Source organism: Haemorhous mexicanus, chromosome 1 (genome assembly GCF_027477595.1).
Source record: "Haemorhous mexicanus isolate bHaeMex1 chromosome 1, bHaeMex1.pri, whole genome shotgun sequence".
Classification (NCBI taxonomy): domain Eukaryota; kingdom Metazoa; phylum Chordata; class Aves; order Passeriformes; family Fringillidae; genus Haemorhous; species Haemorhous mexicanus.
In genome coordinates, this window is record NC_082341.1 from 29664468 (window position 1) to 29675947 (window position 11480).

General features: G+C 37.0%; 1 protein-coding gene across 1 annotated transcript; it reads right to left on the reverse strand.

Annotated features, from left to right (window-relative positions):
* Positions 1-557: 557 nt before the first annotated feature.
* AGR3 (anterior gradient 3, protein disulphide isomerase family member) lies at positions 558-10403 on the reverse strand. Its single transcript, XM_059841410.1, has 8 exons — positions 10281-10403; positions 8480-8603; positions 6159-6222; positions 4830-4882; positions 4118-4194; positions 3796-3859; positions 2737-2820; positions 558-2000 (listed from the first exon to the last, which is right to left on the reverse strand). The coding sequence occupies exons 2-8, from the start codon at positions 8583-8585 to the stop codon at positions 1951-1953; spliced, it is 498 nt and encodes a 165-aa protein (XP_059697393.1). The 5' UTR covers positions 8586-8603; positions 10281-10403; the 3' UTR covers positions 558-1950.
* Between the last annotated feature and the right edge of the window lie 1077 nt (positions 10404-11480).

Below are 11480 nucleotides of genomic sequence, written 5' to 3' on the forward strand. Positions count from 1 at the left end.
TGGTGTAGGTTGCCATCATGGAAACGTGGTGGGCTGACTGGCACAACTGGGGTGCTGCACTGGATGGCTATAAACTCTTCCAAAGGAACAGGCAAGGAAGGGGAGGCAGTGGGGTGGCCCTGTATGTTGGGGAGTTTGGGTGGCCTAGAGCTTGGTGATGGTGATGGCAGGGTTGATGTTTATGGGTAAGAGCTGGGGCAAGGCCAATAAGGCAGGACCTTGTCCAGAGAAGGGCAATGGAGCTGGTGAGGGGTTTGGAGCAGAAAGCTCCATGAGGAGTGGCTGAGGGTACTGGGGTTTTTGAGCCTGGAGAAAAGGAAGATGAATGGCTGCTGTGGCTACCCTGGGTCATCTCTGGCAGCTAGTTTGCATTCCTTTCTCCAGAATATTTCTGGCACACTCAAAAGAGGGTATGACCACAGACAGGGAAATCTTGCCAAATCTGGAGCAGATAAAGATATAAATGAGTAGAGCTCAGCACAAATCAAAGGAATGAGATTTGCAGTTTAATTTTACTTCTAGCATTTTTCCCATAGGTTAAAAAAGGTCATGCTGATTGTGAAGACAATACATTTCTAATTACTGAAATAATTTTTTTTCTCTTGACGTATAGGTCATTTATCTCCACTCTGTTGGAATAAATGCTGATATGCAAATTTTACATGGTTATGAACACGTGGATATGTGCCATATAACTCACTCATGACATATCAATACTAGATATTGTGAATTAGCAAAACTTTCCTGCAGAGATCTTTCTCTCATCAAATGTACAGAGGCAGCATCAAGCAAACACAGGTGGCACAAACAAATGACACAGGTGCTTTACATGTAACATAACATACATGCTCCTGCTGCAGGTGAATTGCTGACTATTTTGCTCTAACAAAAACCCACACTGCTGGGATAGTAAACCATTTCAACCGACTTTAGCTTTTTACTCAAAACAGGTGTCCACCCTTGCATGCAGTAATCCTGTGAAAATTTTGCCAAGATTTTGTATGTCCAGATTCCCTCAATAAGCTGCCAACTTTATGGTGGAATGCTGCAGGAAAAGAGGGAATGACCTGGGATGAGCTTCCCATGACTGAAATGACATTTAAATGCCCAGAGCCAGGATAAACCTCCTCATTTTTCTCATGCCAGAATTTAAAAACATCACTTAGCCTCAGGTTTGGAGTTCTGGGTCTATCTCCTTCCATCTCTCTTGCTTCACTGTATCTTTATTGCAGCAAAACACGTAGCTGCCTTTTGATTACTATCACTCACTGAGACTGCATGCTCAGTCTCCTGTTTTCAGCTACCACAACAAAAATTAAAGGATTATACAGAGGAAAGCTAAGCCCAGAATGCTGTTGTTGTGAGGTGCTTTCGTTTATTTATTTATTTGTTTGTTTTTGTGGTTTTGGTTTGTTTGGGTTTTTTCCCTATGTAAGCTATTCCAAAATTTATAGTATGAGCTTTCTGGTCTGATTTGACAGCAGAATTTCCTTTCCTTTAATGGAAAATTACTGTATAAAGCAGGGGTACACTAACAATTAATAGGTGTCTTGCAATAAAAGTTAAAATGGGGAGGCAAGATGCAGATATCAACTCATGTAATAAATTGCAAATAGACATCAAAAAAGATTGTTTATAACTCCTCTTCAGAAGTCATAGCTCACCTAACTGAGTCATAATTGGATTACTAAAATACAACTTGAATTTGCTGCTCTTAAAACCATAATTTTCAGTTATTTAGATAATTAATTTCAAAGTGTTTAATATATTTCTCCTCATATTTTCCAAATGGGTGCTTTAGTCTTTCTATTTTTGTTCTCCAAGTTGTACATATACATTTCTTACGAAATCTGATATACCAAATCTGCTTGGTAAAAGCTCAGATTGCAAGTAGAGACAGAGAGGTGCAGCTTCACCTTGTAGAGGTTATGGTCATTTCACTGTTACTGGTTACAGTTCTGTCTGAATGAGGCGTAGGGCTTTCTTCATGTTCTCTATTACTGAAAGAAAAATAAATAAGAACTGTGAAAATGTATTAGAAGTACACTTGTACAATTAAAAAATCCCCACCTAGGTGGATTTAGTAAATTATTCACAATGAAATTGATTTATGGTCAAACATTTTATTTTAGAGATTGATACTAAAACAAAAAGTAAAAAAAATTCATAAATCAAAATGTTTAATTTAAGGGATTTGACAAGAATCCTTTCAACTCCCCATTTCTCAATAGCAAGCTGGTAATCAGATGTGAAGTATGTATTTGTGGTGAGATACTGCATTGGTGTCAAATAGATGGCATAGAGTAAGAACTGGCTCAACCTGAAAAATCACATTCCTTTCTGATGTATGGCTGTTAGGGGTAGGACACAACCACCTGCATTTCTTTACTGATTCCCTCCCACCACTGGCTATTTACATTGTACAGTCAGATACTTTTGAGCATAGTGACTTTCACCATTCTCCATAAAACTGCTCAGATCTTGATCCTGAAGGTTCTCACCCATGATCTTTCAATTTTTCTTACTTGAGTAGTCCCAATAAATTCAATGGGACAATGCATGTGTTTGTTTTGCTAGAACAGCTTAGACCATTATAATTTATTGCAAAAGCTCTCACAAGGAATTTATTCTTTACTTTGAGATCCTAATGGATTCTCAAGCCCAAGTGATCAGGATGGGGGGTGTCTGGCTGCTTACAATGTGAAATACAAAGTAACATGGCTGAGGGGCACTTACGGAACATCATGTCCTGCGGCTCGTAAGTGTAAAGCCGGTTGGAGTATCTTCCTGTGATATCAGCCCTTACCGTGAGAGATGGGTCTGAAAAAAGTGTTTGGGTTAAACACTGCATTCCATTCCCACAGCAGCTGAGGGTGATGTTTTGGCATTATTTGCCAGCCCTGTTTGGGATTTCATCAGTGCAGCAATTACGAGGCCGTTACGCTCTGTTCCCAACAACTGCTCTTTACTTGGAGAAATCCTGAGCAAAAGCTAATGCTCATTTTTATAGTACACAGCTATTTTTAGGTGCTAGGTTACACATTCATATTTAAAGAAAAATATCCTGTTTTACAGGTTCTGAGTTTACATCAGAAGAGGTTAATCTGACCAGATGCACACATAGGGGGGGTCATGCCTATCCATGGCAATTGATAGCATGACTTTCCTAGAGCCTTCAGAATGAAAATCTTCTGATTCCTAATGTTCCCAGAGAGGGAATAAGTTGTTGTGAGCATCTCTTCTCTCAGTTACCCTTCCAAGTTTATTAATTTACTGATTGCTGAAACTACACTTCTCTTTGTCTGAGTGTGGGCTGAACTCTGAATGCCATCACAGAGTCACTCCAGGCTCTCTGTACAGCAAATGTGAGAAGGAACAGGCACTCTGGGGCATAAGTAATTTGGTCCAATCCAGAAGTCAGCTTTAAAATGGGATAAATCCTTAGATGCCACTAACTATTGATTTATTCTGTGGTAATGTCCACTTTATAGCCTTCTACATTCAGTCAGATATTTGACTTTTTCAGTAAACTTTGTCTTGTTGCAGCACTAGCAAGAAACTAGCAAGAGAGCAAAAGACCAGATATTAACAGTCTTTTAAACGTCCTGCTCTCAAGCCCAAATTAGTACCCTCCAGGATATATCTGTAATCTGAGGAAGTTTACAAGAGTCAAAGTATACAACAGATGCAGAGAGATGTTCTTTTGGCAAAATGAATCACTCTGATGTCCCCACAGGACGACAGTGGTATAATTCAAATAAAACAACTTTGATGGTACATAAATATTTTACATACCTACAAACATGATTCGAGGCACGTATTGTCCATCAGGCGACAGGTTTTTATCTGTGGTTTCATGCTGGTATAAAAATTAAGGTTAATTGTTAAAGTGTTTCTGTAAATTTTGCTGGAATAGTACCACCTGTGAATAATCTTGTACCAGAAGACAAAACCAGATAGGTACTACTCATGTGTGAATACACATGCACAGTTGCCTCTACTTAAATAACTAAAATGTCAGATATATTATCTAAAATGACATGACAAAACAAGGCAAAGAAAGAGAAAACACAGACCGTGAAACTATACCAGTCAAGTCGCCCCAAACCCTTCATACCATGAGATTCAGCATAATGAAGTTATTTTGGGCCATTTCCTGTATTTCTTCATTTTCTGCGAAAGCTTTCTTCAGTGCTAGAAAAGACAGGATCACTTTGAAATCCATCTCAAACGCTGCCTTTCCGTCTGTGCTTGGGCACCACACTGGCCAGAGACTGGGCCACATTGTTCCTGTCTCTGCTGATTCACATTCCTGAGGAGACACTTAAGGCCTCTATCACTGCTCTTGGGGGCTTTTTGGCCTGTGGCAGTGCAACCTCTGGCTATGAAAATGGAAGCTCTCTTCTGTTATTTATGAAGCCTGTTGTCTCAGTGGATACCATGTCTTGGCTTGACAAAAGTGCATTATGCTCAGAAAATTCTTGTTAGATCAATTTCAGCAGCCCTGTCCTTGCTTCCTTCTTTAGTTACCATTTCAGGAGAGCTAAACAATATTAAATCTGTTCAATGAGTCAGTAGCCAATCTGTGCCTCTTAATTTAAACTGAGTGCTGCATTTGGGATAGCAGTAGAGCAGCAGTGAGAATTTTTAATGTTCGTTATTGTGTAGTTTCATAGTGGAGTTTTTGTAAATATTGGTAATAAATTTTTCACTTTTCATTTAGTTGTTTTTCTGAATAATTTTCAGTAAGTGCAATGTAAATATATAGATAGGTTCAGTTTCTTATAAAAATATTCACAAGATTTTAACACACAAAAAATCAAAATTACCTTGGCAGTATTGACAGTCTTCCAAATGATGAATTACCATCAGTGGCTTGTTACTTTATTAATAATAATAAAAGATGTAGTTAGGTCATTTGACATGTATTCAGATGGATGATTTTACTAGCAGACTGAAAATGGCAAGTTGCATTTAATCTTATGTTAACCCACAGTAAAACCATATAAACATTCTGTAAAATATTACAGAAATTTCTGAGCAAGGGAAAAGAGCATTAGCACTTCATAAAAGAAAAAAATAGAGAAACAGAGTTTCTATGTCTAAAATAGGCTGCCTATAGTTAGAGACTCTAGAAGAAAGAAACAACAGATCCACCATAATTTCATTCCCAGGTAGTAAATAATCAGGTTGAATAGGTATTTAATGCTGCTTAAGTGAGAATTTCTCCAGGGTTAAGAAAATAAAAATTCTGTATATGAATTAGAATAAAATAGATTTTATAAGATTGGGTTTATCATCAAATACTTTCCATGAAAATTTTCTTGTGTTTTAAGGTTTCTTGAACAGGTATATAGCATATTACTTATCTTCTGTAAATAGTTTCATAAAGTGTTAGCATTTTATATTTTGGATGTCAAAACATAAACAAATTCTGAGCATTTCCTCCCATGTTTTTTAAACTATATTTACTGTTCAGCAGGTCAGTTATTAATGCTGGGCCTGCTTTCAATGTCAGGAGTTGTTAATTTCTAACCATTTTCACACTGGGTACATGAAATTAATTGTCTCTTGTTTTACAAATAATTTGCCTTTAATTTAGCAATAGCTCATGCTACACTATTGTGATCTACAATGAGCTGCAAATGTATTTAAATAAGTATTGCTATGAATTCTCAAGTATATTTGCAGCTGTGTCTCAGAGAAGACTGAGCTTGGAACTTCCATTTCTATCAAGATTGTGAGAAAATATATCATGAACATATTCCAACTAATAAAGTGTTGGGGGAAACATCAAAGGCAGTAGATCACCATGCAAGGGTAAATGTAATAGATTTCAAGGAAGTAATCAGAAGTACATGATATTAAAACACAATAGATGTAGTTTAAAAATTGTGGTATCTATTTATGATTGATAATTTTAATGACAACATCTCTTTTGAGGCAGAAAAATGACAGCATTTCATTATTGGTCCATGATGTTACTTCAGAGTCATAAGAGTCCCAGAAGTCCCTTTGTTTATAGACAGAGTCTGTTTTATTTAACTGGGTGGTCTGCAGACCAGCTCTCTTGGTGTTTCTTTGCTCTGTCTCATTATTGTGTATTCTGGCAAGACTGAGTAACAGCTTTGTCTTCATGCTACTTTTTAATCTCTTACCTTTTCTTTGCTTGATAAAGCCCTTCTTCATAAGTTTGTACCCATGTAATTTCATCTCCCCACCCTAGAAATAAAACAAAAGGACTAGCTGCTGGCCAGGCAAGTAACTCATACCAAATACATTTTTTAAATCTTTTTTTCTTTTTTGTTTATGTGTATTAACTTTTGTATGCCAATAAGATTTGGGATTTTTATTTGAAGGTTCTCTAACATTGTGAATATGCGAATTTCACATCTCCTGATAGATACACTAAAAGGATAAAAAACCTCAACCAAGCAACCCAACCCCCCAAAAACGTCAGCTGGTTGTGTATCCAATTCAAGTCCTTTGACAGACTTGTTAGTTATCTTTCTAAATGCTCAGAGGTCCCTAAATCAGCACCCAAGTCCTTTCTATTTTCTTATTGTCTGCTCAGTATTTCATGTAGACCCTGGGAATTACAGAGAACCTGGCATATAATGAGAGAAAAATATGACAGCTCAAATAAGATCAGCTTTAATATGAATGTCATTAGAACAGTCTTGTAATATACACTTAACTCCAAAGTAACTTCAATCCCTGAAGTTGCAAGCCCTTCATTCAATTAAAGAATTCAATCAAGGAATGGTGGTTAAACAAAAATCTCCACTGAAACAAAATCCTAACAAAGATCAGCTCCATAGCTCATCCATAGCTGGGGATATGCAGATCTCAAAAATCAGATTATCTGCTTGGTTTTATGCCTTCAGCACCCCAGGATGCCAGCTCTTCCATAGTAGATCCCTGTATCCTAGGCAGGTTGGCTCCATTCATGACAATTGTTCTACAGTTCTCATGGGAGTTGTGGAACAATTTCTGGACCTGTACCAGGTTAAAGCTCTGTTTCTTCTGTGCTGTTTGGACACTGCTTTGCCCAGCCCAGATTTGCTGTTGGATTTCTCACAGGACAATTGCTTGTGATGCTTCTGGATCATGTCTTCTTTCAGTACACAGGTGTGTCTGGCTGATGGTGGGACTCTGGCATGGGACCTGTGCCTTCCCAACCCTGGCTGCTGTCAGCTCCTGATGCAGGTTAACTGCACACAGGAGTCAGCAATTTGGGGGCATTTTGCAGCACATTTAAGCATTTCCCCTTGGTCTGTGAAAATTACAGATAAAGTGCTCAAGGCATCCCAATAGACCTGAAATTAGAATTTGAAAAGTTACATCTGTTTTCTATGACTACTTTGGAGTTTGCCTTTTTTTTTTCTTTTCTTTTCTTTTTTTTTTTTTTTTTTTTAATTTCAAATCTGACATAATGTAAAAGATTTTGTTATCTTTTTTTTTGTCCATTTAGGCTTACTGGGAAGAAATAAATCCTGATCTAGGCAAACTAGGCAACATGTCCTAGATTGATAATAACCTTTCCCCAGGGACACTGCTTGCAAAAAGTGTTTTGAAATTTCTCTTAGGCTTGTCCAGGTGGTGCATGATTTTGTCAAATGATCTCTGAGCAATTAGGCTCAGATGGAATGTCTGAGAGATGTGCAACTTTGCCAGGATAGGGAAAACTCAGATCCTGTGAGATCTGCATGGCCTGCAGAAGAATTTAGGAAGAGAGATGAAGGCTTTTTTTTGTTGTTGTTGAATAGTCCCAAAAGGAGGAGAAAGATGGGGAAGGGAAAAAGAGCTTGCTAAGCTATTTTTCTGCTTGTATTTCTAAGGATTGATTAGATATAAATAAATTAAAACAGGGTCTTTATTTAACATTCAGGTTGAAAATTATGCACGATAGGGAAGTGAATTACACACAGTCACGCTTTGCAGTGGATATCTGATGAAAAGCAAAAAACAAAATTCATGCAGGAAACCCCACCACTGGTTCAAACTGTTCTGTGTACAAAAATGAGTCTGTAGAAAATTTTTTCCATAGCAACTTATGTTATGGTAGGTTACAATAAGAACATATATTTCAAATGGTCTGTGAAAGAATATTTTTTTCACTGATAGTCCTACATGTACATCTTGATTTGAGAGACTCAGTTTGTTTGCTTCTGTTAGATCACTATGAGTTATATAAAATACACAGGTTACATGAAACCCCCTCAGTCATATGCTTAATAAACTGATGGAGTCAAATGATGTGAAATGAGAACATATATTAATTAGAGCATTATTTAACACTAAAGAAAACACACCTCAGTAAGTGTATATGTGCATTCTATGTATAGAATTTTTATAAATATATACGTGTGTGCATGTATATAGATACACATTCTATAAATGCACATTCAAAATAAACATAATTGCTGGTCTATATGGTGAGGTGAGGAGGTAACTACATTCAGTGAACACACAATACCTCTGGACAGTGTCTGAGGTGCTCGTTTTTCCTTTTTAATTGCCATTGCAAGGTTGGAAGTGACTGCAATTAGCAGGAGGGACAAGGCCAGTGTAGAATGGAGCATTATTTCCCTTCCAGGAAACTGGAAAACAAAGAAGCAACTTCAGTCACATGGATTTGTCACCTGGTGCAGTGTAGATCAATATGTTAGTGACATCCTAACAATCTGTACTTCAGAGACACTTCTGTTTTTTTTCTAGAAATGCTTGTCTTTGGGAGGAAAATGCAAAGTGGAGGTGCTTAATTTTACTGTGCAATGCTACTTTCAGCAGTCAAAATGAGGCTGCAGGGTACTGTTCTACTAGTTCAGATTCTCCTGAACTAGTAGAATGTTGTAATACTGGATCACAGCAATTTCAAGACACTGCTCCAGGTTTTTTAATTTCAGTGATACGTAAAAGCGTGGGATTTTTATTTCTTTTACACTAGAGCTTTTTGTCAAAAAATCTATCATAATATTCTTCTTAATTAAGTAGGAAAATTGGTAGGAGCTTGCCACAAGTACAATACTCTTTAAATTGTCCAATCCATCCAAAATGTTGAAATTGTGGTAATTTTTTTAAATCTTCACTTAAAAAAATTCCCATTCTTTGTTGCATATTTAACACTGAATTTCAGCTCAACTCCTTCTGAATAAAACAATTCATCTGTGTTTCTGGCTGGTTCAGTATTCTCTTCCTCACCAAGATCATTATAAGAAATTCAGTAACTTCTTACCTTGATAAAAGTCAGAGAACAAAAGCAGGAGTTGAGAAAAAGCATTACAAAGCCAAATTGTTTTTAATTGATAAGTTTACTTTATTCCAGTGCAATCACTGCTAGGCATTAAAGATCTGATACTCAGGTAGGTATCAGATGGTTTCAACTGAGTTAAAAAATGTAATGCATGTGGTCAGGATACCACTCAGTCATCTTACTGGAGATTCCACTTTTCAGAGGTTGAGCTTTAGGAGCTACCAGGATGGCCCACTGAGAAATTACTTTAACTTGAATAAAATAACCCCAAACCAAATGAACAATAATAACAACCCTCCACCCCTGCCCTGCCAAAAAAAATAATATCCCCCAAGACATTTGTGCCTGTACTGATGAAGAAAATTGCATTTAAAATTAACGTTAGTATGGAACTGCAACCCTGAGCATTGGCAAAAGAAAATGCTTTGTACATTTTAGGACTAAGAGGCATGAAAAGCACTGTTTTAATGGATCTCTTCACATCACAGAATCACTGTTAGCAGTTAAATGTCTTGTGAACAAATTAAAGCTCCATTTCTAATAACTGGCAATCTCAATTAGAGAAATTAATTCTATTCGGGGGGCTGGAGAAGAAGTTGTACATTAAAATATGCAAAAGCTAGGAAAAAAGAAACAGTAATTTTGTAGTAAGAGGTAGTCTTTCACAATGTATTAATAAAAAAATCAAATCTCTTAAAATCACAGGTAAAATCATCTGAAGCTTACTAATAGATTATCCTATTGAAAATTAAGAGGGCTTTGGAACTGCAAGTGGAGGCAGTTTAAATTTAATATTCCATATTTTGATGCTGCATATTCCAATATTATTTAATTGATTCAGATAAAAAAAGGACAGCCAACACCACATAGGTTGCCTTCAATTCCCTGCCAGAACAAACATTTGCTAGCTAATCTCTATGCATCTATCACTTGTCTTTTTGTATAACTAGGCTTGTAAGGCATTTGTGAACAAAACCTTGTTGCTTTTCTAAAGGAGAGTTAAGAATGAGAAATAGTTGCTCACCAGCAGCGACCAGTTCTCCTGATTGAAGGTCCTTTTCCTGGAATTTGTTAGTTAACAACCAGTGATTTAAGCACAGAACACCTGAGCTGCCCTGCTCTGTGTAGCAGCAACAACACATTCACCTGGGAAAAAATGAGAGGAACCTTTCAGCTGAAAACCAAAATGATGTGTTTCCACCCTCCCCCTTGCTTTTCTGCCTTGCCTCCAACTTTCTCTCTTGCAAGTTCCCATGCTTATACACTGAATCCTTGCATTTCTTTTCATCTTAGCTTGTATCAGGTGTCTTGTATGAGGACTGGAAATAAATAGTGGCTTGTGTGTGTCTGTTAACACCCCCTTGAATAGTTTGAGTCTGGCTTATGTCCAGTGAAAAAAGAAACCACCAATGAAAGCTGGAACTGGAGGTGCTTTTGTTCCCAGAGAATGGCAGAGTTCACTGGTGCTTGAAGATAGGAATGAACCTAATAGGAAGACACAAGGGTTACTTTGTGTAGAGAAGTGTAATTAACTAATAAAACAAACTCTCTTCTTTTTTTGAGAGGGAAATAAAATTAATTATTTAAAAACTATGGTTTAAACTACCTGATTATTGCTCCTGGGAGTTGTAGTTTTAAAATATCTGTTTTTTTGGACATGATGCTTGATACAATTTTACTGGACTTGAGTACGAGCAAAGTCCTTTATTCATCACCTTTGCATAAAGAAGGGATCACTTTTTTCCTTCTCCTTGAATAGCTTTTGCAGGAGAATCAGAAGCAATCCTCTTTTGCTTCTTCTTCTCCTGTGTATTTATTTATATGGATTGTATGGTTACTGTTCTTAGAAATATTGAATTTTTCCAAAATTATGGAAACAATTTTGAGATATTGTGTTCTTAAGTTCTGAGGTATTGTGTTTTTCATGGCACAGGTTTATTATTGTAAGGTGTAAAGAGGTAGACAGTTAATCAAATAGACTGAAATTAGTGCTGAGCTACCTGAGAGTTCCCTTTAGCAGAATCATGTTCAGCAATTTGTCTCTATATTTGAAGGTCAGGATTTCAGCCTTTGTCAATTTTGCTAGAGAGATTGGCAGCCCTGGTCAAAAAGATGTTGTTAAGGTTTAATGATGAAAGAAAATTACTGTAATAATTTGTAAAACTAAGCTGGATGCCTTCAGTATTTCTATTCAGTCCCTGCTTGCTAAGTGGATCTGATCGGC

What these genes read in the sequence shown, in the direction of transcription:
- AGR3 (XM_059841410.1), bottom strand. Translation starts at nt 8,585, where the DNA reads ATGCTCCATTCTACACTGGCCTTGTCCCTCCTGCTAATTGCAGTCACT. An exon ending in CTTTATCAAGCAAAGAAAAG is followed by an intron (nt 4,883 to 6,158) that starts GTAAGAGATTAA and finishes TTATTAATAAAG; the next exon opens with TAACAAGCCACTGATGGTAA. An exon ending in GCCGCAGGACATGATGTTCC is followed by an intron (nt 2,001 to 2,736) that starts GTAAGTGCCCCT and finishes TTTTTCTTTCAG; the next exon opens with TAATAGAGAACATGAAGAAA.